The 27,484-nt window shown below is 40.3% G+C and overlaps 2 protein-coding genes across 6 annotated transcripts in view; one reads left to right on the forward strand and one right to left on the reverse strand.

Annotated features, from left to right (window-relative positions):
* Window positions 1-27,484, reverse strand: part of gabra5 (gamma-aminobutyric acid type A receptor subunit alpha5) — a 47,699-nt gene that overhangs the window by 10,502 nt on the left and 9,713 nt on the right. For 2 of the 4 annotated variants that reach the window (XM_047373987.1, XM_047373986.1), the window contains 6 exons: window positions 25,853-25,937; window positions 25,656-25,780; window positions 24,498-24,565; window positions 24,104-24,324; window positions 21,099-21,181; window positions 9,376-9,519 (listed from right to left, as the gene is read on the reverse strand). In XM_047373987.1, coding sequence (XP_047229943.1) covers window positions 9,376-9,519; window positions 21,099-21,181; window positions 24,104-24,324; window positions 24,498-24,565; window positions 25,656-25,780; window positions 25,853-25,935 — 724 coding nt within the window. In that variant the 5' untranslated portion in view covers window positions 25,936-25,937. Of the gene's footprint in view, window positions 1-9,375; window positions 9,520-21,098; window positions 21,182-24,103; window positions 24,325-24,497; window positions 24,566-25,655; window positions 25,781-25,852; window positions 25,938-27,085; window positions 27,211-27,248; window positions 27,460-27,484 lie in introns of those variants that run through there. The other 2 variants (XM_047373988.1, XM_047373989.1) reach the window with 2 other exon arrangements.
* gabrb3 (gamma-aminobutyric acid type A receptor subunit beta3) overlaps window positions 1-27,484 on the forward strand; it is a 76,201-nt gene that overhangs the window by 1,323 nt on the left and 47,394 nt on the right. The window lies entirely within an intron of this gene.

Genomic DNA, 27,484 nt, shown 5'->3' on the forward strand with positions numbered 1-27,484 from the left:
GTATGGCTGCAGAAGCAGTGCAGGGAATACCAGAATGATTAGAAAAATTAGGGAGGGTGTCTGCTGTGCTTTTTGAATGTTCACGACATATTTCCAAATTAGTTTGAAGGTTATCTAAAATATTGTTAGATTTTAGCATGTCCAACATGTAAAAAATGTGTGTACTTGCTTTAAGTTTAAACTTTTGTTTTACAGTTTCATTAATTTGGGCTACGTTTAAATTGTTCTTTTTGTCGTTTTTTTTTTTTTCTTTGATCGATGGATGATACAACAAAAACTGCAATTTTAAAACAAGAATTGGATGCACAAGTTGAAATTCATGGTGGATTTTACCTATCCCCTCAGGCCCAAATATATAGATTCACCCCCACTAATATTTGGCTAACTGTCTCTTTGTGAGCTCCCTCTCAACCATTTTCTGGCCACCAGCAAGCTTCTGGTTTAATTCTCACCGAATATTTGACCACTCTTCTTGACAGAAATGGTGGACTTAATTTAAATTTCTTTGTTTCATTCCACACTCCTGGCTTTCAAGCATGTTCCAAAATATTTTATTAGGGTTGAGGTCTGGTGCCATTCCACAATGTTGCATCATTCATGCCATCTAAAACCAGTTTTGAGGTGTGTTGGGATCACTTTCCTACGTGAACACCGAAATGCCTCCCAAGTTTCTACCACCCAGCAGTTGATTTTGTCATAATGTTAACTGCCGACCTGACCCACATGCAGAGAACAACCAGAGACAGATGAGATTAGTGAATGTTTATTTAAACAAATGATCCTGGGAACGGGAAACAATACTGGAACCGTCTGGCTGCAGGAGAAGAGGCGGGGCCAACAGAAGGTGCTGGGAGGGCGGACAGGATTCGCTTCGCTGGTGGCTCACAGAAGAGTCAGCCCGAAGGTTCAATTCGGGACTCGGTTCAGACCGATTCTTTAAATCTCTGGTCAACTCCGTCGGATCCAGAGGTAAGGCACCTGGAAGTGTCAGGACAGGCAAAATCAGTGCAAGTTTACAGAAAATTTCAGAAATAACTTTCAAACTACGAGAGTAGATTTCATGGGAGGCCACAAGGGCAAAACACTCAGGCAACGAAGTGCAGGCGCGGCCTCTTCATATACTGCCCAGTTGATAAGCCTGAGGAGCTGCACCTGTCCCTTCTCCAGCAGCTCCAGGCCACGGCACCTGGCGGTAAAATGGTTAGCTGCAGGCAGACACACCACGGATTCTGACACCACCTCCCCCTCAACGGCCGCCTCCTGGCGGCCGAGGAACAGCAGGTCGGGCTGCACGGAAGTCACGGAGCAGAGCAGGATCCAGGATGAAGGTGCCGGGCACCCAGGTGCGATCCTCAGGACCGTGGCCCTCCCAGTCAACAAGGTACTGCCATCCACGGCCGCGCCGCCGGGAGGCAACGATCCGGCGGACGGTGTAGGCAGGGTGGCCCTGGAAGTACCGGGCGGGAGGAGGGGGCAGAGCATACTGGTCTGGACAGGTTTCAGTTGGGAGACATGAAAAACTGGGTGAACCCGGAAACTGGAAGGCAGACAAAGGCGGACAGAAGTGGGTCCCACTAGGGACTCTATTACGTACGGCCCAATGAACCTGGGGGAGAGCTTATGGGATAGGGACTTTAACGGGATGTCCCGAGCAGTGAGCCAGACCTTCTGACCAGGGCGGTACGTAGGTGCGGGAACGCGTCGTCGATCAGCATAGCGCTTGTTATGGGCAGATGTCAGATGAAGCACTTGAACCGTTGCATCCCAAATCCACTTGCATCTCCGGATGTGACGTTGAACTGAAGGTACCGCAATAGTGGCTTCGTCGGCTGGGAACAAGGGTGGCTGATAACCGAGGGAGGCCTCAAAGGGGGTGCGGCCAGTGGCTACTGAGACGTGAGAATTGTGTGAGTATTTGACCCAGGCCAAGTGAGAGCTCCAGTCAGCAGGGTTGGTTGAGGTCACACATCGTACAGCTGCCTCCGGCTCTTGATTAAGGCACTCGACCTGGCCATTAGTCTGATGATGGTGGCCAGAGGTCAGCGCCACCTTGGCCCACAGGGCAGTGCAGAAACGTCTCCAGACCTGGGAGGTGAACTGGGGTCCCCGATCAGACAGCAAACTTTGTGGGATGCCATGGAGACGGAAGACGTGCTTGGTCATCAGCTTAGTTGTCTGTGATGCAGATGGCAGCTTCCGTAGCGGAACCAGATGACAGGCCTTAGAGAATCGATCTATTATGGTTAGGATTACGGTCATCCCATGGGAGTTGGGCAGGCTAGTGACGAAGTCCAGAGCAATGTGTGACCATGGTCGAGTGGGTACACTAAGAGGCTGGGGGAGGCCGGCAGGAGGGCGGTTAGGCGCCTTGTTCCTGGCGCAAACAGTACAGGCGTTCACAAAGTCTCTGATATCCTTGTGCAGGGACGGCCACCAGAACCTTCTGGAAACGGAAGCAACGGTTCGGCTGACGCCCGGGAGGACGGAGAACTTGGCGGAATGAAACCAGCTAATCAGTTTGGATCGCACCGATTCGGGTACGTACTTCCGTCCCGGGGGTTCGGTACCAGGTCCAGGGTCAGTCGGTAGGGCTCACTGCATCAGGTTCTCAATCTCCCAGGTCAGAAAACCAACCGTGCAGGTAGGAAAGGCTCAGCCTTCTTTTCAGAATCTTCAGGTCCAAACTGGTGACAGAGAGCATCAGGCTTAAGGTTCCTTGTGCCGGGTCTAAAAGAAATGGACAGGTTAAAATGGGAAAAGAAAAGTGACCGACGTGACTGTCTAGAATTTAAGTGTTTAGCTGACTGAATGTAGGACAGATTCTTGTGGTCTGTCCAAACCAGTATGGGATGTTCAGCTCCCTCCAACCAATGCCTCCACTCCTCCAACGCCAGCTTGATGGCCAGTAGTTCGCGTAACGTAATTCCGTTCAGCAGACGTTAGGCGACGGGAGAAAAAGGCGCACGGATGAAGTTGTCCGTCCTGGCCAGAAAGCTGGGAGAGGACCGCTCCCACCCCGGTGTCTGAGGCATCCACCTCCAGGGTAAACTGCCTTGAGGGATCAGGGTGGATCAGAACCGGGGCCTGAGAGAACCTCTCCTTCAGGCGGGTGAAAGCGGCCTCAGCGTCAGCGTTCCAGCTGAATGGCACCTTGATGGAAGTCAGCGCTGTAAGGGGTGCTGCTACCTGGCTGTAGTTCCGGATGAACCTCCGGTAGAAGTTTGCGAATCCCAAGAACTGTTGAAGCTTCTTGCGTGAATCCGGAACTGGCCACTCTAACACTGCTCTCACCTTCTCGGGATCAGCGCGAACCTGTCCACCCTCCAAAATGAATCCCAGGATGCTGACGGTGGACTGGTGGAAGGCGCACTTCTCCACCTTGACAAATAGTCTGTTCTCCAGGAGGCACTGAAGGACTAGCCGGACATGGCGGCGGTGCTCATCGAGGTCTCTAGAATAGATTAAAATATCGTCCAAATATACAAAAACAAAAACATTCAGGAAGTCTCTTAGCATGTCATTGACCAGGGCCTGAAACACCGCTGGTGCATTGCACAGTCCAAAAGGCATGATTAGATACCCGAAGTGGCCAAGGGGGGTCTTAAACGCCGTCTTCCACTCGTCCCCCTGGCGGATCCTGACGAGGTGGTAGGCGTTTCTGAGGTCCAGCTTAGAAAACACAGTGGCCCCGTGAACGGGCTCGAAAGCGGAGGCTAGGAGCGGCAAAGGGTACTTGTTCTTAACAGTGATAGCGTTAAGACCCCTGTAATCTATACAGGCGTAAAGTGCCATCCTTCTTACCAACAAAGAAAAAACCCGCAGCCAGGGGTGAGGATGATGGGCGGATTATACCAGTCGCTAGGGACTCCGCTATATAGTTTTCCATAACCCGTCTTTCAGGACCAGAGATCTTATATAGACGGCTAGAAGGCAGGGGTGCGCCAAGAAGAAGATCTATCGCGCAATCATAGGGCCGGTGGAAGGGCTCGTGATTTATTGAACACTGGTCTGAGGTCACGATACTCGGGAGGGACTCCGGCCAAGTCCGGATTCTCCTCCTCGTTACAAATAACGGGAGCAGAGCTGGGGCAGACGGCAGATTGTAAACACGACTGCAGGCAGCTCTCAGACCAGGCCTCCATCCAGCGTTCAGCCCAATTAATATGGGAGTTATGGAACCGCAACCAGGGAAACCCGAGAACCAACGAGCTTTGAGCTATAGGGAAGACTGAAAAAGAAATTATCTCCCTATGATTACCTGAGACAACTAACTCCAGAGGCAGAGTGCGATGAGTTATCTGATGTAATGTTTATACTGTGTAAATGTTTATACTGTTTAATTTGTACTGTATTGCACCGACTACACCAAAACAAATTCCTTGTATGTCCAAAAATGTACTTGGCAATAAAGCTTTTCTGATTCTGATTCTAATGACAGCCCATTTAAAGCTAGAAGCTGGCATGGATGAGAGAGAGGCTCAGTCACCCTCTTCTTCTACAAGTTTCTGATCTATTAAGTTTAATTCACAACCCGAGTCAACTAAAGCAGGAAGTGACCTGGAACTAATGTTTCTAAACAACACTGCAGGCAGAGTGCCTCCCAAGTTTCTACCACCCAGCAGTTGATTTTGTCGTAATGTTAACTGCCGACCTGACCCACATGCAGAGAACAACCAGAGACAGATGAGATTAGTGAATGTTTATTTAAACAAATGATCCTGGGAACGGGAAACAAGACTGGAACCGTCTGGCTGCAGGAGAAGAGCAGAGTTACAAACCGGACCTCAGAAAAGGCACCAGAGCGGAGCGGGAGCGGAGCGGGAGCGGAGCGGGAGCGGAGCGGGAGCGGAGCGGGAGCGGAGCGGGAGCGGAGCGGGAGCGGAGCGGCGCGATGGACGAGTTGACAAATCTGAACTTTTTCCTAAATTCGCGTCGCGTCAACCAATCAGGGACTGGATGTGGCTGTGATGTAGGGTGAAGGACCAAAGCGGAGAAGAAGCAGTTGTCAATGACGGAGGACCAGATCATAGTGGCAGTATGCGGCAAGCAAGCCAGAGTTGTATGACTCAACTAATTACTTTTACAGAGACAAGTACAGAAAGGACCTGGCCTGGTTATGTTTAGGCACAAATATCTTAAATTTAGGAGATGTGGACATTAAAAATCGGCTGTTTTTTTTTTACTGAGCTAAGATTTATTTACTCACCGAAGACAGATGGACAGGCGTTCAGCAGCGGGGATACAGCGCCGGTAAACCGCGGTGAAGTTAGTTTGAAGTTGGATGTTCAAGCTCCGCGGAGTTAGCGGCATCTAGCTCACAGTTGATCCGATTCAGGCATTCAGATTTTCCACGATCGTTTGGTACGGAAACTTATTGACGGTCCCTAGTGAACCACCGCACGTCAGAAGAGGGAGCAACAGAGAGCAGCTAGCCGAAATCTGTGTGCCTGACTCGGATCAGCCGTGGGCTGGATGCCGCTGGCTCCGTGGAGCTTGAGTGTCCGGTGTCCGGCTTCGGGCTGGCTTCATTGCGCTCGCCGGTAGTTGGCGTCCCGGAGGCCGATTCATCTCCCAATGCGGGGCAGCAGATCTTCGAACTGGGTCCTGGATAGACGGAAGTACCGCTGAAATCGACCGTCATCCAGACGCAGCTCCTGGAGTAGGTGGTGGTAATCTCCGAACTGTTCCCGTCCCTGAAGAATCTGGTGAACCCAGGGACATTGATGTCGGCGGCGTTTTTCGGCTCTCCACAAGTAAAACGCCGTGATTATCCGTGAAATCCATGTCCGCCATGTTCAGTTGAAACCAGCAAGCAGCAGATGGAAGCTCCTCCTATTTGATGACGCGGCGAAGCGTTGCCGCTTGTTGCCGAATGCCAACGCGGAGTTCACGCGGAATGTGAAGCGGGCAAAAGCACACAAATGAGGCAAAAAATTCGCAGAAATCGTGTTTGGTGTGAACGCACCATTAGTTATTCCATCCACCTTGTGTGATGGACCTGTATCACTGGCAACAAAAAAAATCCCAGCATGAGGGTGTCACCACCATGCTTGACAACTGACACGGGTTTGAAAGCCTCACCTTGACAACTTCAAGGAGTCTTCTTGTCATTGTAGCCAAATAGCTCAAAGTTTTTATGGTCTTTTCTACAGAAAACATTTGGCTTGTTTATGTGGGTGGCAGCAAATTTCAGTCATGTTTAAGATTTTGGAGCAAGTGTTTCTTTCTTGGTCTGCACCCTCTCACTGTAAAGCACAGTGCTACCAGCATCATGCTGTGGGGCTGTTTTGCTGCCAGTGGTACTTGTGCATCGCGCAAGACTGATAGACTACCACAGAATTCTTCAGCTTCCCCTCAAATCAGCTACTAGGTGGTAGAGTAAGTGTTTCAGCAGTAAGACGTCAAATCTGGTTTGGGAAAGGATAAAGCAGGTTACTGTAAACCTTTGGAATGGCCCCATTCTCACTGGTCTGTGCTTGAAAGAGGAGGAAATTAACCAATTTATTTATTTTCATTTTTGTTCTCTTTTAGAAAAATGAAAAAGGGAAAAATCTATTTAAATTAACTCTCCCATTTCTGCCATGAAGACGGCTCAATTGTTCTGCCAGAATTATGCCAGAACCCTGTTAACTGCTACAAAAAGCATATTGTTTTTCAGCAACTTTTATGTATAATCTGCATGATATGAGGAAAATCCACTTAAATAAAAAAAATGAAAAAGTGCACCCAAGTTTTAAATTCACTGCAGTTGTACTTTGTGTCATTGAAAAAGACCATCTTAGTAAATCAGTTACCAGGCATGATCAGCTCGGAAGGATTTTAGTTCACTATTCAGTATTAAACGGTGAGATGTTTATGGGTTTTCTCATATAAAATGCTCCCTTTAGCTCCTTATAGAAAATTTCTATTAGATTGAGGTCAAAGCTTTGATTTGCCCACGTAAGAATATAAACTGTATTCTTTAATCATTCTTTGGCAGATTAAATTGTGTGCTTACGCTCACTGTCTTACTGCTTGACCTATTTTCTCGAAAGATTTGTTTCAATGTCTTATCTCAACATTTTGCTTTAGAATACAGTGATATAAACCCAAATGCAGTGTTCCATCAATAACAGCAGGTCATCCTGGACAAGAAGCAGCAAAGCGAGGTGGAAGCCATGGATGTATCTGCTGTGGCTTTCTTTTCTCCAAATACGCCACATCCTCTTTAGTTTATTGCACGTTGGGACATAAAACGACCACATCAAAGTGTTAATAAAACTATTATTGTTAAAGCGCCTTGAAAAGGTTGTCATACCCCTTGAACTCTTTCACATTTTGTCACATTACAGTCATATAAATCAAAGTATTTAATTTAGATTTTATGTGGTAGAACAACACAAATAAGCTCATAACTGTGAAGTGAAGGAAAAATAATGCATAGTTTTTAAATGTTTTATAAATGTAAACCAGAAAAATGTGGGTGGATTTGTATTCAGCCCTTGTTACTATGGTAAATAAATCCAAAGCAACTGTTATCCTTTAGAAATCGCCTTATTAGTAAACAGACTCCCCCTGTGTGTAATTTAATATCCATAAATGTTCTGTAAAGGTCCCAGAGGTTTGTGAGAGAACATTAGTGAACATACAACATCATGAAGGCAGAGGAACACAGAAGACAGGTCAGGGATAAAGTTATGGAGAAGCTTAAAGCAGGGTTAGGTTATAAAACATCATCTCATCTCACACCTACCAAGACATGTCCGTCTACCTAAACTGACAGTCTGGGCAAGGAGAGCTTTAATAAGCCGTTCGTTAAAGAAAAAACCTTTTAAGTCCCTTTTGTAGTTTGCCACAAGCCACATAGGAGGCACAGGAAACATGGAAAAAGGTGATCTAATCCACAGCATGCTGAAAACACCATCCTCACAGCGAAACAGAGTGGTGGAAGCATCATATTGTGTGGATGTCGTTCTCAAGTTGGGACCGGGAAGCTGGTCATAGTTGATGGAGCTCAAAACAGTGCAGTCCTGCAAGAAAACCTTAAACTATGCTGCAAAAACCGCATACTACGGTGGAGGTTTGCCACCCAGCAAGACAACAACCTTGAGTATACAGTCTGAGCTACAGTTTAGATCATACTGTATATATTAAAGTATATTCATGAGGTAGAATGGCCTAGTCAAATTCTAGACCTAAATGTATCAGAGAATCTATGATTGGATTTCACACTCCTTACCATTTTACACTATTTTGTGTTGATCTATCACATAAAATCCCAAGAAAATGCACTGAGGTTTGTGGTAATAACTTGACAAAATGTGAAAAAATTCCAGGAATGTATTTTTGCAAAGCACTAAGCATCAGCTAATATTCCATTACATATGTAAATTCAAAAACCATCTTTATGAATCTCAGAATCATTTGTTATTACTAGCAATGCTTTGTATCTAGAAACTAAATCTGTTGATTGCTCACGTGTTCATGTGGAAAGATAAAGCATTGCAACAGATTTAGCTGAATTAAAGTGATAAATTGGGTTTACCATACAGGTACCGTAAATATGCAATACAACAACCTGACTGGTCTGAAGGTAGTGAGAATATTGTGATATTGTGATCCCATTTTCTGGTTTCTAGAATAAATATTTACTTATTGATCTACTTGTGATTATCAGTGAACTGAGAACAAGCTTGAATGTTCTTCTATAAGAGGAGGAGAACAGAAAAGCAGAAAAAGAAGAGCATAAATGTTTTTCTTGCAGCCCAATTATGCACACGAGTGTTGCTTAGTCTTCCTATGAGGACTGTTGATCACTGATATTAGTATATCTAAATTCTGTCTTGACGTTACTCGTTTGTACATAACCTGATTGTAAGTGGATGAATTCCAAACCCCTCATTGTGCTGTTTGCTTGTTTGTTGTGGTTGTGGTTTGAATGAGTACTTTGAAGAAACAAGAAGTACTGGCAATATACCAATGTATGTATTTAAGAAACAGGGGCCTCAGTAATAGTTAGAAAACCAAACACAGCCACAACAACCTGGCACCTCCTCCTTATGCTGGTCACCAGACAGGTAAAACATTGCTGTGGAATGGCATTCCATTCCTCAACCAGCATTTGTTGCAAGTCAGCCAATATGGTTGTGTTGGTTATGGTGGAAAAGAGAAGTAACCTAGATTTCCAACTGTAGAAGATGGAGCAGTGTTACAAAAAAAAAAAACTGATCAAACAAAAATGTCTTGACTTTTTTGGTTATATATACAGTATGTTTTGTAAAGCTCAGACTTTGGTAAAACATGAAAACCTCTTGCACCTCAGTCAACCTACCCGGCAGTGAGGTGACTGATCTGACTACCTGTTGTTGGAGTAAGATAACTGTCAGTCCACTGTACCCCGACTGGTGTAGATGTCCTCCGTTCCTGCTGTCTGGCCAATCAAATGATACTGGTTGAGCCTTGAGCCTTCTTCTGCCACCACCACAGACTTGGCTGCTCCCTGAGTCCATGTGTAGACCACCTCTGAGACAGGATAGGCATCTAGGAAATCAAAATTTTTTCACATGTTTAAAACCAAATAGATAGTCTAATGTAAGGAGAAAGGTTTATCTTCCTGGAGATACGTGTTAAAAAGGCATGCTGTATTTCTACCAAGATAATGGATGTTTATGACTATATCTATTTCTATATATGAGTAATGTTGATTCAGATTGTCAAATAGCAGGGCATAAAATATTTAAGCTGCAGTGTTTAAAGCCCTTAATACATAACTGCATTTCACAGCCATGTTCACATTTATTAGCATCCCTGATAAAGATGTTAAAATCCTTGATATAATTTCAGCTTTTATTGCAGCAGCACAATATCGCAATAATTAGAAAAATCGAAACTTAATTTTGAGTAGTTATTCAGGGGCAAAAACTTCACATTAAGAAATTATTGTTTTTAACAATGTTACACTTATTATTACTAATAACCATTAATCAATGTAACTGAAGCTTTTTTATATATACTTGAACCTTTTAATTTGTGCAGGAATTCTAAAAAGTTCCAACTAGTAAGCTATGGCTTCCTGTGGTATTATTTGACATGACATACACAGTCAGAGCAATAACTAAGAAGTTTAAAACAACTGGCAAACAAGAGTCCAAGGTGATGTTGTGACCACCCACATAAGCAAGATGGTAAGGGAGGCCAAACAACCTCCAAACTTCCAAAGCTCACTTTAGAGAGCTGCAGCACAGAGCGCCATCTTGTGGTCAGGAAGACTCAATACCAACCCTGAATGCTAAATTAAAAGGCTACTGAACCTTTTCTCATGTTTCTTTCAGATTTCAGATCTGTTCAGTTCTGAAGAATTCTTTGAAATGAGAGATAGGGTTATCACATCCTGAATTAATGATAATCTACACCAGCATAGTCCAAACCAACCATCAGATGCTCTCTACATGACAAATGATCAAAAACCATTTTCTGTCACTGTTAAATGTGGTAAAAGATCTTTGAAGGTGTTGGCCTGTTTCTCTTCCAAAGGTTCTAAACATCTTGTTAGAGTGTATGAAATCATAAACTCTTTGAAATACAAGCACATTTGTAATAAAACACTAAAAACAGCTCAAGTCTTTCAGTAAGATATTGTTTCAAAACATCTGACCAAACAGAAATAGTTCAGGGGATACAAATTAACCTTCTTCTGTCCCCATCTCAGTCCCCAAGCCTAAATCCAATAAAGAAACTTGTGGGTTTATCTGGTGAGAAGAGAGCATAGCAGAGGACCCAGGACTTTGGATGATTAGAGAGATTGTGCAAAATGGAATGGTCAAATATCCCACTTTCACTATACTCCAACCCTGGTTAAGCACTGTTCTTTTGACAAAAGCAGGTCATACAAAGTATTAATATCTGGTCAATAAATTTGGCACCTTTGATTTAAGAATAATTTTTGTTTTTAATCGGTTATATGGATTTTTGTTACCAGATCTGCAAGTTATGGTGGGCAGTTTTTAAAACTGCTAAGATGATACATTTTGCTTTAAGCCTACAGTCAACATAAGTTATCTTCTATGATTTAAGTATGGACACTTTCTTATGACAATAATAGTTCCCTAATAAAAAATATAGACATAACATAAAGCCTGAGCTGCAAATCAACCCTTGTTGTCGGTATATGTTTAGTGTATATTTACATGTTCCACAGAAGCTCCACCTGACAAAAAAAATAAGTTTGATAAACAGGGTGTTACGTGAGTGTGATTATGTAACAGGGATGTTTCTCACAATTTTCGATTATTACAGGTGCTCTGTAATATTTAATCCCTTGTAGAGCAGATAAATTGATGGTGATCCATTCTTCTCCCATGATGAGCTTAAAATGCACTATTGTCATGGATATTTACGCTCAGCGTCATGTACTGACACAGGGGATATGCTCATAACTATGTAAATTCCAGATTTACCATAAATACTGTCCTTATATTGCGTGTCTATGGAAACAATTCCCAGTTAACAAATCCCCGTTAAAATATTGTATGAAGAAAAGCACTTAGTTTCATAGCTATGTCCAGTTGCAGTACTTACCGAAAATACAATTTAAAAGACTGGGGAAACAGAAGAACTAACTCCTGCTTGAAAATTAGGCTTTAAGTTTTTAGGCTACATTAAGCTAAGCATAATTAATCTGCAATGACTTGACTTGATATATTTAAAATGGAAAATTTGTAAAAGGAGATGATGTTAATCCCATTTAAACTCAATTCAGCCCTAAAAGTCATAAGTTAAAGAAAAGATTTGAGTAGGTTAAACACTGAAAGTAATCTTTAATTCAATAAAAGCAATACAAAATGCAAACATTTCCGTTTCCTTTTATTTCCCATCAACTTCATCCAAAATAACAGGCCGCAGTAGTACCTACTGTTGTCAGTAATGTGTCCGCGATGAGTAAACAGAATAATTGTGTATATATTGGAGCGTGTTACAGGTGAAACGAGAAGACTGATTACATTATGCAGGTGGACCAAATGAAGCTCATTGCAGGTTGACAAATGCAGGGAGAACAAAACGTGACTAGGGCAAAACAGAATTCCAATAATGCAAACTAATCAGGAAAACATAACGTACAGAACATGAACTAGAAAACAATAATAATAAACTACAGCAGAGCCTAGAAAATATTAAAACGAAACAAGATCCAAAACGTAAAATGGAAATAAGAATAACTAAAGCCAAACAAGAACACAAACACCTTCAAATCATGACAACTGTGGCTTTTTATAGTATATTCACCACTTGTTCTCAACTGTAGAACATTATCATGAACACAAAACCTTTTCACCTGGCTGAGTAAAACTAAACAAACATATTTTGTTAACAGCTAGGCTTGCAATGCTGTGGTGTGGAGTTGTTAAAATAGTATCTTGAACATTTCATTTGTGAAGATTAGAACTATTACATGTACCGTTGCACAATGTGTTAGCATTTCCAAATTTACTGGAGTTTTCTGCCTGGATCAGAACAACTCAATGCTTTGAAAGAAAATGCTCTTATCATGGGACAGATAGCATGTTAGGAGGCTAGAATAGTAGATGTGTTAAGCAGCAGAGCATAGGCTAGCCCACCAACCCACAGAGCCCATCTAATTAACCAGCTAATATTAGCTTGTCAGGCTCCTAGTATTCTCCATCAACAGCTAAAGAACATTGAGCAATAATATACAACACAATAAGCAGATTTGAATTTAGAGGTTGTTTATTCCATGTTTTTGGTTTAAACTTTGTTTAAAAAATATTTTAAAATGACAGTTTTAGCTGAAGCTTACTTTAAATTTATTTCACTACTTGAGACTCAAGTAGAAATTAATTCTTGATTTTTCTAAATATCTTTAGCTAAAAAACTGATTTTTAAATTGTTGTGAGAATATAAAGCACAGCATGAATGCCCTCGTCGTGTTCTGCCGCTCTCTGTATAAGCATCCATGTAATAAAATCAAAATAAGAAATGCATTTCAGACAAACTTTATTTTAGCAGTAATACTACTTTAGCAACAGCCAACCAATCATATTATACTTTGCTAATGTGGTTAATTTTGTAGCTGAGCTGAGCCGCTTAAACTAACACTTCCTTTGGCCTATTTTTACCCATTTCTATAAAACACTTGGTCAAAGTTGTAAAGAGCCACTGTGGAGGGGTGGCTTTAGAGCTGCAGGTTGCAGACTCCAGGGTTTAAGCCATTGCATAATGTGTCTTCAATCTGTACTACAAATAAAATACAGTCTTGACCTACAGAGCATGTGGACCTGTTTAAGGGTAGCAACAGATAAACTAAAGGAGGAAAAAATACACCTGATTTGATTCGCCTAGTTTGTGTTAAGTAACAATTACTCATCCTTGTAAGGACATGTTTGGACATTATAGTTAATCTGTGTAAACTGAAGTAAAGTTTTGTTACATCGTAAATTCTGGACAGGAAAGTGCCCCTTAGTACAACTGAGACAGAAAGAGGTCAACATACATAGATTTGGAGCATGTTCGGTAAGAGGTGGAGAGTCTTCTGCCATAAACTTGAGAACAACAGACTTGAAACACAGCATCAGCTTAAAGAGGCAGGTGCAGGAGCTCCTTTACAATCAGCCATAAACGACTGAGTCTTTCATAGCCCACATTCTCAGGGACATTGCACTGCTTATGAAAGAAACAATAAAACTACGTATTAATAAACATATTACTTTATCATTTTTTTGCATTCTAGGCATCAGATTTCTCATTTTAAAGCTCCTATCTAGGACATGCTATCAGCTTGATTAATTCTTTTACTCGTGAATTGTGGGCAAACAAAACATTTATTACAGTGACTTTTAGAAAGTTACAATATGATTTTTTTGTTTTGCAGCACAGTTAATGGCTGAAGAAGCATCACAGTGTGCCTGATTTGACAATGAAACCATTTTTGATTACTATGATTAGTTCTGGTTTAAACAAGAAAAAAACATTCTTAGTCCACATGGCTAGCATCTATTTCTTAAGCTTTTGACAGGAAGAAATGTACATGTAACACTCAGCTATTTGGACAGACTAGCAGATACTAGAATCATTAAAAACTAAAGACAAACAGACAAAACAAAAACATAATCAACAACATAATTGTTCTTATCCATCTGCACTGCTGGTTCAAATGTACAGTTTATCATGTGTTCCATTTTTACTCAGAAATCGAAATTTCCTAGTTTGACATTGGGAAAAAGTAGCAGAAGGTTCACTTATTGTGGAAAGTTTCAGTGGAAAAGTTAGAGGAATCTTACAAACCCTGATCTCAAAATCCAATATGGCCGCCTTACATACAACACTGGCGATAGCCTCAATTAAAACTGATCACTTGGAGTTTTACCCTATGAAGCATTTCACTCTGTGAGGATCTTGCTGCAATGTCTGAAAGTAAAAAACAAAATGTGATGGACACTGCTAAGACGTTCCTCCTGGGTCTGATTGGTTGGCTCTGACCGGCAGCAGTGTATTTCTGCAAATGGCAGTAGGACAACTGGGAAGAGGCATCGGAGTTTAAACTTTTTTTCACTGATTATCTGTTTCATATTCTAATGTGAGAACATAGTGGCAGTTATGTCACAAAAAATACATTTTAACAAAAGTTACCTACTGCAAGTTTACCAGAAACATATTATATTTCCGAAGCAAAGATAATAATAATAATACAAATAAATGAGTACCATTACAGGCAGTCTAACTACAATCAGTGGTCCCTATAGGCTACCCCAGTTTGAGAACTAGGGCTTCAGTATTTTAACCAGCAATGGAGTATAAATGCTTGCCTTCAAATCCTTGTTCTCCATGTTATATTTCAGAAGTATAGTCATAGTCCTATGCTTATGTGTTGAACCATGATCTCATGAAAAATGGCATTAATTGCCTACTCTAGGTCACAAAAGGTTGTTGGATCTTTCAGATTTTTTTTTTCAGAATTTTCATGAGAATCAATACAAATCCTATAAAAGGAAGACCTCTATACAAATAGATTAAAAGGGGCATTGTTTCCAGAAACCATTTGGTGAGCTAGCAAGACACAGCTAGCACTGCCTTTAGCTGTCCCACACAATATAAAAAAGTTATGTTAGCTCTCAAAATCTGAGCCAAAGCTTTCCCTGTATTGCAGCTTACAAGAATAGATTATTTCAATTACACCAGTTATTTTCTATGCAATACTATTTATTTCACTATGGTCTAAATTAAAAGAAGAGACATGAAAATTTGTTAAAACGCTTTAGGCAGACCTGATGAACAGAATCTCATGAGACTGATGCTAACTGTGTTATAATTACCTGTGTTCCAAAAAATGACACATAAAGTCTCCAAACAACTTTGTAATAGCAGAAACATAACATAGAGTTAAATAAACATTTATTTGGGTAACATTTTAATTTTCGCATTAGAAGATTTGGCAGTCATTGACAGCCACTTCTTTTATTTTTTAGTTGCTGTTCAGATAACTGCTTAGGCTCATAGAACTATTTGGTTTTAGGGGGAGAAAAATCACTCTCAAGGCCTCATAACAGAAAAAATAGATTACCTTATTTTTCTGAGTAATGCATCAATAATATTTCCATCATATCCACTGAAATGCTGATTTCATCACTGTGTTAATAAGGATTACAGTGTTTTCTTTGGTGCTCATATAAAATATAATCGAATGATTAGCCTCAACTGTTTAAAGTGGGCTGCTAAAACAAATTCTAGTATTTACAAAATGTACAAAACTTTGTTCTCTGTCTTACTATGAATTTCATTATTATTTCTGCAACCTTCTCCTTTTAATCCCTCCCCATAAACCCATAATTGTCATGTCAAGCTACTAATTATTTATTGGATTTAAGACTTTGACTGGACCTATCAAATGTGAATATGCTTCAATCTAAACCATTATGTTGTAGCTCAGGCTATGGTAAGGGTACAGTAAGGGTCACTGTCCTGCTGGAAGGCCAGTGACCATAAACATACAGTTAGATAAACATACAGTTAAGGATACGCCAAACATAGCACTTGGCAAGTAGGCCAAAAGGCTGGATTGTTCAGTCATAGCTTGTGGAAAAACTTGTAAATTAACTTTTTATGGTTTTGTTTAACAAATGGCTGTCTTCTTGCCATTCTCCCAAAAAGGGCAAATTAGTGGAGTTATGCCAACGTGATCTCCCATCTGATTTGTGTTTCTCTGCAGCTCCTCCAGAGTGACCATGGGCCACTTGGCTCCTTACCTGGCCTATCAGTTGAGATGGGAGGCCATGTCTTGCTGGGTTTTGCAGTTTAGTCATACTCTTTCCATTACCCTAGATTTTATTTTGACTTTTTGGGGATTTTTTAACAAGCAAAACCCTACATCATTTTCCTTCCACTTCACAGTGTGTGTTACTTTGTGTTCACCCATTAAAGAAGCTCCAAATAAAACACCAAGTCTGTGGTTGTAAAGTGACACAATGGGAAAGGGTTCAAGGGGTGTGAATACATTTGCAAGGTACTGTATTGGTCCACAGAAGATTTTAGTTACCATCGGGCATGTGTAGATCGGTTTTTAAGCTATGTTTGACCTGTAGATTTCATTTCTTCCCTTGGCTGGCTACCTATGCACATACATTGCAGGATAGCATATATCTCAGACTAAAAGAGAATAACTAGCAATAATTAAAGAAAACCAAGAGAGTAAAATCTGAAATAAACAGAAGTACATCTCAATATATGTGGGGGGTCAAGCATTTCTATCCCTTTCAAACTGTGCCTTATAAATCACTAAGTCATTTGACACATAAGTTATAGCAGGCAGAGAATTAAGGCAGAGTTCAGTCCATGAAAGGTGATTAACTCAGCGCCAAAGGACAGGTCTACTTTTGCTTTGAAAGCCTTGAGCTCCTGGGTGAGTGCTGTCCATTAGGTCAAAGGATTAGCTGAGGTTAATGGAGTTTGAGGAAACTGGATATACAGCCACGCAAAATTTGCAGCTTACAACCACAGACTGATGAGGTTTCGGTGCTCATAGTAGTGTTTACAAATCATTTTATGGTCAATTCAAGACTTTTTGTGAAAGGTTATGAGGAACCTTGTTCATCCTCAATTTAAACGAATCATACTCATGTACACTAAGTCAAAGTTGCATAAGTACAAATTGTTAGTGAATACCACTATGAAAAATAAACTGAATCGAATTGAATACAACCCATACTGCCTAGCAAGATTATTGAACTTTTTTACATTTACAAACTGAAATCTTTTTATTGGGATTTTACATGACTTTCTGTCTTCTTTGTGTCATAGGTTAGGATATAGTTGTGAAGTGGGAAGAAAATGATACATCCATTACCTATACCTTTGTATCATTGCAGGGGGGGGGTGGGGAAGGGGCTGGACCAATTCATTTAACAGTCATGTTTTTGGACTGCGGGAGGAAGCTGGAGTGCCAGGAGAGAACCCATGCAGGCATGAGAAGAACATTCAGTCTCCACGCAGAAAGACTCCAGGCCGGGATTTGAACCCAGGACCTTCTTGCTGTAAGGCAACAGTGCCAACAGCCGACCAGCCTGAAACAATACATGGTTTTAAAAAGATTTTGCATGTAAACATGAAGAAATGTGGCATGCATTTATTTTTATGTCCCCCGAATGAATCATTTATAAAACCACCATTTGCAATGATTACAGGTGCAAGCCTTTAGGATTATGTATCTACCAGCTTTGCACATGTAGACTGAATTTTTTTTGCCATTTTCTGTTTGTATTTTTAAATTTTTAGGCTTTGCCTCAAAGTTTGGTCTCATCCAACCAGAGTGCCACCCTCCAAGGTTTGCTGTGTTTCTGAAGATCTGTGGCAAAATGCAGACTGAATTTATTTCAGTTTGCTTTAGACAACCTCCTTCTTCATGCCACTCTTTCATAAAGGCCAAAATTGCTCCTCTAATAATTAGTCCTTTTAACAGATTTCCCACCTGAGCTGTGGATCTCTGCAGCTCCTCCAGTTATCATGGCCCTCTTTACTCCTCTGAATAACGCTCTAGCTGCCATTTTAGATCAACAACCATGTATTGGTAGGCTTTCAGTTGTGCCATACTCTTTAAAGTTTTGGTTGACTGATTGAACCGTGTTCTGTGTAATTTTCAAAGCTTTGGAGGTTGTTTTATAAGCTTTTCCACTGTTGAAGCCCTAACCTGTCTGCTGTGTTCCTTGGTCTTTATGGTGTTGTTAGTAAGCCTTTGAAGCCTTCACAGAACAGCTGGATCTATTCTGAGATCAAACTATGCACACTCTTGACTCCGTTTATTAGGTGGAAGGCAATTTATTGCTCTGGGTATTATTTAGGGGTAACAGACAGAAGGGGGTAAAAACATACTGTGTCTGCCCCAAACCTTTCAGATTTATGTTTGTAAAATCTACTTCACAGTTATGCACTACTTTGTGTTGATCCATCACATAAAATCAAAGTAGAATATCTTGATGTCGGTGTTTGTAATGGGACAAAATGTGAAAAAGGTCAAGGGGTGTGAAAACGTTTGCAAGTCACTGTATTAAGATGTGTAAAATATACTGAAAATTCCTCTTTAGAATTAATTTTGGTTTTGTGTTTCATTAAAAAGCAGGTGGATTAAAATGTATTTAGTGAGTTCAGTTCAACTGAAGCAGTACTAACTTACAGCAAAGGTCATCGCAGGGTGATATACAAAAAAGGGAAACAGGTTTAATTCAAATCCAATTACATATAGTGCAGTTCAGTCCATTTATAATCCAATTCACTACACACAGATTGAGTACATTCAAAAGGCCAGTTTGTATTCTTTCTGAGGAGTCCCTCAACTATTTTACTGATGTTGTTATTCTTTATTAACCTAAGAACCACCTCTTTTAATAACTGGAGACAACGCAAAGACAAGCAAATCAGAACTGGAATAAAGTTAAATGAATTCACAGTTATCCATCAGTAATTTCTGCTAGACTGAATCTTAAGTGCACCAGGCAAAGCCCTATGTACTTAAAGCTAAGAAGAACAGCAAAGATGGCGTGATAAGGGGTCTTGCCAGTGGCGCCTTAATTGCCTGTCCTGATTATCCCCATCGCTGGTGTCAGCTGTGGGTGGAGGTGACCAAAGTAGGCGTGGAAGAGGATAAATATGGTGTGATGCTGGTCCTTTGAGCCCAGAGGGCTCAACAGCCTGGGATCACCCTCCTGTCAAAGGCAGGGAACACCTTAAATGCTCATCTTAAGCTTCCAAGGCAGGAACTTCCCAGATTATTTTGAAGCCTTGTGAATCAAACTGAGGAGGTGTGCTTTAACTGCCTTCGTTGCAAAGTGTGCACCAGTGACATTTTGAAAGCTTTGCAGACGTCTCTTGACTCTTCTGCTGTGTGCGTGTTTGATTCTGTTTTTTCTAGCGACAGTACCTTGCAAAAGTATCTGTACTGTACCTTATGAATCTTTGTCACAATCACAAAATACTCTGATATCACTATATTAAATCCAGTGTGAGCAATTGCCTTCAGAATCAACCCAGTTAATAAACAGAATCAATGTGTAATGTAATCTCAGTATAAATTTATCTGTTCAATGAAGGCCACAGAGGTTTGTCAGAGAACATTAGAGTACAAACCGCATCACGAAGACCAAGATATACAGCAAAGAGAAAGTTGTGAAGACATTTAAACCAGAAGCGCATTTCAAAACAATTTTCCAAGCTTTGAACATCTTACAGAGCACTGTTCAATCCATAATCTCAAAATAAAATGACTATGGCACAAATATAAATCCAGCAAGATATGGCCGTCTACCTAACTAATGGAACAGGCAAGGGAAGCCTTAGAAGCAGCCAAGATGCAAATAGTAATTGTGGAGGAGCTGCAGAGATTCACAGCTTAGCTAGGAGAATCATTCAAAAGGACAACTGTTAGTTGTGCACTTTACAAATCTGGCTTTTATCGAATAGTGGCAAGAAGAAAGCCATTGTTGAAAGAAAGCCATGAGCAGTTCCTTCTGTTATAACACATGTATGGTCATACCCAGCAAACATGTGGAAGAAGGTGCTCTGGTCACAGGACACCAACATTTTACTTTCAATGTACATGCAAAACGCAGTGTGTGGCAAAAAGTAATACTTGACATCACCCTAAACACAATATCCTGACTGTAACACATAGTGGTAACATTATCATGCTGCGGGGATGTTCCTCTTCAGCAGGGATGAGGAAGCTGCTAAGAGTTTATGGGAAGATTAATGGAGCTAAATTAGGGACAATCATTGAAGAAGACCTCTTTAAGGCTCCAAAAGACTTGAGACTGGGACGGAGGTTCACCTTCTAGCATAACAATGATGACCTTAATTACAGTCAGAGCTACAATAGAACAGTAGAGATCAACACATATTCATGTCTTAAAATTGCCCAGTACAACTCCAGGGCCAGAACCTGTGAAAATTGTTTAGACATTCTCGATCCAGTCTGACTGATCTAGGCCTTTTTTGCAAAGAAGAATGTGCATGAATTTCAGTTTCAAGATGTGGAAAGCTGGTAGAGTTATACCCCAAAGGGCTTAATGCTGCAATAACAGCTGAGGGGTTTTCTCAAAGTATTGTCGCACGGCGGCTAAATATAAATGCTTGCCACCCTTTTTTTAAGATTTTTATTTGTAAAACAAATTAAAAACCATGTATATTTTTCCTACCACTTCAGATTTATGAACCATCACCTAATGTCTTTGGCTCTGATGTGGGAAAAAGTATGAATAGTTTTGCACTGTAAATAGAGCTGAGGCAGAAGAATGAAGGTGGCTGGAGCGCAGCCTTGACATGTTGATTAATGACTTTATCAGGAAGAATGTGTCAGCGCCTTAATGGTTGTCTCCTGCACCACCACAATAGCTCTGCACTTGAGGGACGAGGGCTGTCAAACACTCTGAGCTACATCGCCTGCAACATCCTCTGCACTGATAAAGACCCTGAAACTGAAGCAATGTCAAATCAGCTGTTGTTTTTCTCACAATTAACTCTGCATTCCTGCTGTCCTTGTGCATCTAGCCATGTGTTATTTTTTTATTCCCTTTTCTTCACCCTGTAAAGCAGTTGCTCATCGTGTATGTGTGTTAACTCACAGCTTCCAAACTTAAGGGGACAGGCGTGGGCATCCATGGGGAAATCTTCCAGCTGCATGGGACATTCTGCTGAGATGGTGAGCCTGAAAGAGGCAGCCAAACATCCAGATTCAGAAACTGCACAGCAATGTGACATTAACATGATTTATTTCTTTAACAAATCAACATGGCCTTGTATTTTCTCATAAATAAAACTAAGAAGAAACAATCATGATTTTCTATGCAGTACTAATAAATAATCACCAGAGGGACTTCAATACAATAAGAAATATAATGATGTAACTCTGGGCGTGTGGAGCTACATTTGGTGAAAAAGGATGCCATCTATCTGTGGAACAGCGCCAATTTACAAAACCAACTTCAGTAGAAACAACAGAAAACAAATAAACACAAAGCCTTGTACAATGCTGCCCTCTGCTGGCTGCACCGTGAACAGCTACAGGCTCTGATGTACTGTAATCCTCTGAGTGCCATTATGCAGGTCAAAAGGATGGATGGATGGATGGATGGATGGATGGATGGATGTCTTGTATAATCATAGGAGCTATAATTATTATTTCTGTTTTGCCAGACAGACTTTTACAGACTTTATGAAGAGCATAAAAGAATATAGACACCAAGCAGTTATGTCTTCAAAATTAGTGTGATGTTGTTGCAGGACACAAAATGGGATGCCGTGCACCACCCTTATATATTGTTCTTTAGAGATTATTTTGCTACATATGACATACATATATATATATAGAGAGAGAGAGAGATGGATAGACAGACAGAGAGATAGATAGATAGATAGATAGATAGATAGATAGATAGATAGATAGATAGATAGATAGATAGATAGATAGATAGATAGATAGATAGATAGATAGATAGATAGATAGATAGATAGATAGATAGATAGATAGATAGATAGATAGATAGATAGATAGATAGATAGATAGATAGATAGATAGATAGATAGATAGATAGATAGACAGAGAGATAGATAGATAGATAGATAGATAGATAGATAGATAGATAGATAGATAGATAGATAGATAGATAGATAGATAGATAGATAGATAGATAGATAGATAGATAGATAGATAGATAGATAGATAGATAGATAGATAGATAGATAGATAGATAGATAGATAGATAGATAGATAGACAGACAGACAGATAGATAGATAGATAGATAGATAGATAGATAGATAGATAGATAGATAGATAGATAGATAGATAGATAGATAGATAGATAGATAGATAGATAGATAGATAGATAGATAGATAGATAGATAGATAGATAGATAGATAGATAGATAGATAGATAGATAGATAGATAGATAGATAGATAGATAGATAGATAGATAGATAGATAGATAGATAGATAGATAGATAGATAGATAGATAGATAGATAGATAGATAGATAGATAGATAGATAGATAGATAGATAGATAGATAGATAGATAGATAGATAGATAGATAGATAGAATGCTGCTCTGTCTCCACAAAGTTAGTAGCTCACAAATATTATCTTGTTACTATAAACTATAAATGACCCAAACAGGCAGCTAATAAGTGAGTAATAAGTGAGTGGCTTTTATTAATAATATAGCTACAGTATTGGCCCTGAAAAAACATAACCAATAAAAAGAGAACAGACTATTGGAGATACAATTACAAAAAGAGCCATTCCTGTTTATTTTCTCAGGCGCATGTCGTGTAGTATAAGGCGTATCACAGCATCAAACGAGAGTCTATGTATCCTTAGACAAACATTTTCATGGTGGAGCAGTTACAGTGCTACAGACCACAGTATTTGCTCTCTGAAGCAGCATAGAAGACGATAGTAATGCATGCATAAAATGTTTCTGTAATAACCTCATTCCCAGAACACAAATGCATTAATGGGCCATCGTGAATTCATTTGTTCTTGGTTGCAGCACTGGCAATTGTACTGAAAATCTGAAGGTATTTTTAAGGAAGTGAGTCAGTCGTCATTTTTGACACAGAGCCAATTTCATTTTTTCATACTCCAGTGGTTAATATTTGATTTAAACGATTTCTGGTTCTGAAAAGATGATGAGCCGACGCTGAAATGCAAGTGGATGTAAATAACAACATCACATCAAACATGCTTCTCTTTCTGCAGTGCATGTTCAAACATATTATGGATCCATGGCATTACTGTATTTAGCTCCAATTATTGTCCTATCATCTCTGACCAGCATCCCTGTGAGGATAACATCCCCAAACCATGATGATGCCTCCACCATTTTTCACATCAGGGAGGGTGCATTGTTAGTTTTCCCACACAAATTGTTTGTTGCATTCAAGCCAAAATGTTCTGTTTAGAATATAAAACATTCTGACAACTTCATCCCAGATCTGTGTTCCTTGGTCTTGATTATGCCTTTTGTTCTCTAATTCTCTCTTACTAACCACTGAGGCCTTTATAGAAAATGTGCTTGTTTGACTGATCTATTAAATAAAGCTGAATAAAAATTGTTACACTACCAGTCAGAATGAGAAAGTGTGTCCAAACTTTTAATTGGTAGTGTGCATGTTTGTGTCTATTATGTGACAAAATGTTAAAAAGTTCAGTGCCTTGGAATTATTTTCCAAGGCACTGCATTCTGGACTGTGTCTGAGTTTTACGAGCAAGACTAAGAAGAAGAAATAATATAGCTGTCGTAGAAAGGTAACTATGGTACAGCTACAAACAGAGATTGAGGAGGGTCAAAGCAAACAATTGAAATTTGCCTGACCTCCAGTTCAGAGTATGAGGACACATGTGATTATGCATCAGTGCAACGTCGGGTCAGCAAGCGTGAGTGTGTGGGCTGTATCAGTGCAGCAGTGCTCCAAAAAACCACTCAATGCAAAGAAGAACCGGGTAGAGGTTTTAGTCATATCTCTGCTGCTAATTGGATTACACAACATGTTTTACTCAGCTCTAATGAATCAGTGTTGTGAAATGCAAAGCCTGATGTTGGTGCAGGACTATTGCCTGACAGCCCACCTCATAGTGTAAAGGAGCGTCCCGTCGTCTTTCAGCCGCAGCAACTTGTTGGGCGTGGTCATGTTGTGTGCAATGGACTTTTTCCCGTTAAGGAAGAAGGTGTCGGGGGTCCAGATATTGCTGGCCAGCAGGTTATTCAGAGCCAGCATCTCCATCGGGCCTTTAAAGCAAAGCCTCTCGTCTTTCCAGCTTTGACGGAAGAATACGTCAATAGTGTATTCCTGCAGAACGACACTTTAACTGCATCAAAATTGAATTTCCAGTGGATGTAAATAATGTAATCTCACATCTGATTAAGCAGATTTAGGACATAATTTACATAACATAAAAACAACTTTTAACATGAATCATTTTGTGAAGGACTTATAAAAAAAGCTCATCTAAAAAACCTTACCATTTCAGTGTCAGAGACTGGACCAAAACTTGTGACAAAGATGTTGGTTTTGATCTCCGTCACCTTCTCTGTTAGAACACGTAGAACATGATCAAACTTAATTATTTAATCTATCTGCTTCTAATCAGAAACTGGGATATAATAATTTTATTTTCTTATAGGTTTTTACTTAACTTAAAAAAATTAATAAATAAAAATAAAGTAAAGTAGATTTTATGTGTCTTCTTTTTTCTATCCTTTAAAGCATTTTATCTGAACAGCACTTTGTTCAACTCAATAAAAAAACTGCTTTACAATATCACATTTATTTAATTTCCTTCTGACTTTGATGACACCTAGTGGATGCAATAAAAGCACACTTTATGGTAATGTTTATTCACATTGTTTATTAGCAGAATTCGACCGATTCTGGGCGTTTTTCCAAGGACTTCAACACACAAAAGTAACATGTTCAGCAGTGTTTTTTAAATAACAAGATTATGCTTATGAAGCTTCTTTGTTGATATCTTTAACAGATTTTCATTAAACTAAAAAAGGTGCATCAAAGTTAATTAAGTGCGATTATGCTTTTATAGACAGAAAATGGTTAAAGTTATTAGTTTGATGTATTTAATGAATATGGGAATAAAATTTCATTCATTGACCATGCCAATCACAGATCAGAGCCAATCAAGGAAAAATTGGCTAATTCTGATTCCAATAAACAATAATTTAAAAAAAACTTTGGCAAAGTCACAACAGCTTCAGAGTGTATTTACATTGACATTATATCTCATTTAGAGACAGTCTGATCAGTTCAGCTTGTGTCTACATCTCATGCAGGTTTTATATGTATTTGTTGTGTCTGTCTTGGGACTATAGATCAGATTAAAGATTAGCAGTTTTGCTACAATCTTGCACATTTACCATTTGTGTACAATTTGTATATGATTGTTCATTATTGTGCACTGTCCCAACCAAATAAATAAATAAATAAAAATAAATAAATAAGCCTTCGCGTTGTTGGAGATGAGCACAGATCTGCTGCATAGAGCAAACTGTAGTACAGCAGCCTTTTATAAAACATACTCGCCCTTCACTAAAGGGGCGGCTTCACTGAGCCCTGCAGTAATTGTTGTGCATACTAGTCACAAAGGTTGATTTATCCACTGGGCTTACCTCCCAGACCGGGCCGGAGTCTGTTGTCATAACCATCAAGCAGTCCATCCAGGATGCGGGTAAAGATGGTGATGTTGTCGTTTAATTCTGTCTGTTTGGGAGTTCCAGCTACATCCTGTGAGAGGCTGGATGAAAGACAACTTTTTCTTTAACTGTGCCTCTGCAACAACCAAATATGCCAGAACTCAGTTCCTCACCTGAGCCGGCAGGTGATGCTCACAAGCAAGACACAGAAGCCTAGACGTATCATTGCAAAGCTGTAGCACATCCCATCGCCCATTCCTGAAACACACACACACACACACATAGTGAAGGTTCCTGCATGAATGGCACCAAAGCCCCTCCTTTTTCCACACCACATTTAACCAAACCACACACTCACTCCCCTGATGAAGACCATTTTGGAAAAATAAAATTGATTCTGGAACTGGTCATAAACAAAAACAAAAAAACAGCAGATCTGATGTTAACTGATCTAGATAGATGGATCGGTTGATTTAAACATTGTTTTTCAGAAAATTAGGAATCCCCTTCTGTCACAAATAGAGTGAAAAATCAAACTGTGTTTTGTGTTTCTGATTCTCTCTTACTGTAAATCAAAAAAAAAAAGGTGAGGTCAGAGCAGACCATATAGGTAAGATTCTGAAGCAGAAACGTGTGGATAAATTTGAGACTTCGTAAAAACACAGAACTAGCCTTTAATTTGGCACTGATGTACAATGTGTGAAACAGACACCAACTTTAGCAACATTTTCTTACAGCGTCTACTCTGTACAGACCCCAAGGGGGTGCCTACTCCACATTATAGGATCATGCAAATTTGCCTCAGAAAACCTATTGGTCACAACTGACATATTTAGTAGTGGCTGCCCCCAGTCCCTGCCGCTCTAGGCAGAGAGTCATACTGACCATGTCAAAATCACCACATACTTGCAGTTTACATACATACTTTAAGATACAGTAACTGTGGATTTCACCAGCGCTGTTCAATATTCATCTGCAAATAAATGCTCTTGAATGGATGGAATTGATTATATTTGACATTCATGTAAAAGGTTCTGTCAGATTTCAATTAGGTAAAAAATAAATACGCTATTTAAATTATACATGGGTTCGTGTTTTGTGTAATCGTGTAAAGCGGTGCAGCCGGGAGTAGGGAAAAAAAAAGAATAAACATGCGCTAAAATCTCCAGATTAGGTATGTCCAGGTGTCCAAATGCAGCCCCCTCTCTGCAGAACTAGATAATCGTAAAGTTTTTAACGACTCATCGCATAAAAAAAACATATCTTGCAAAATGCTAAATTCTTCCTTACAACTGAGCATCCCTTCTATTTTGGATCCCCCTCATGCAGCCCACCCGCTTTCTGTAAGAACCTGACTTCCAGGCTCGTTGGTTGGTTTCTGCTAAGGGTTTAACGAAAGAAAATACCATCAATCCTGAATGTCTACGTCCTGCATCACAGCAGCAGCCCCTCTGCTAAGCTGGGAGAACATGCAACCTCATTTGCGGCCCCATTGTCCACGATCCTATACAGATCCCCAACTAGCCGACAATGAAAATCCCTCACGATCACGGCGGAAAGCATGGATACCTCCACCCTTGCTCTCATATGCAAGTCTAACCGATGCAGTAGCTTCTCCTCCAATGCCTACACGTCCCACTACTTCTCCCACTCTGCTGGCTGAAAACACCACAGCGCTCTGCTGCTGTGCCGCAGTTTGCCAAATCTCAGCACGGCAGAGGATCAAACTTCTCTGCTGCTTTCCCACACGCAGACTGCGCTTGTCGGCTCATCTACTCTCCATAAAACAAAGACTGGTTTCAATG

Source organism: Girardinichthys multiradiatus, chromosome 9, assembly GCF_021462225.1.
Source record: "Girardinichthys multiradiatus isolate DD_20200921_A chromosome 9, DD_fGirMul_XY1, whole genome shotgun sequence".
Lineage (NCBI taxonomy): Eukaryota > Metazoa > Chordata > Actinopteri > Cyprinodontiformes > Goodeidae > Girardinichthys > Girardinichthys multiradiatus.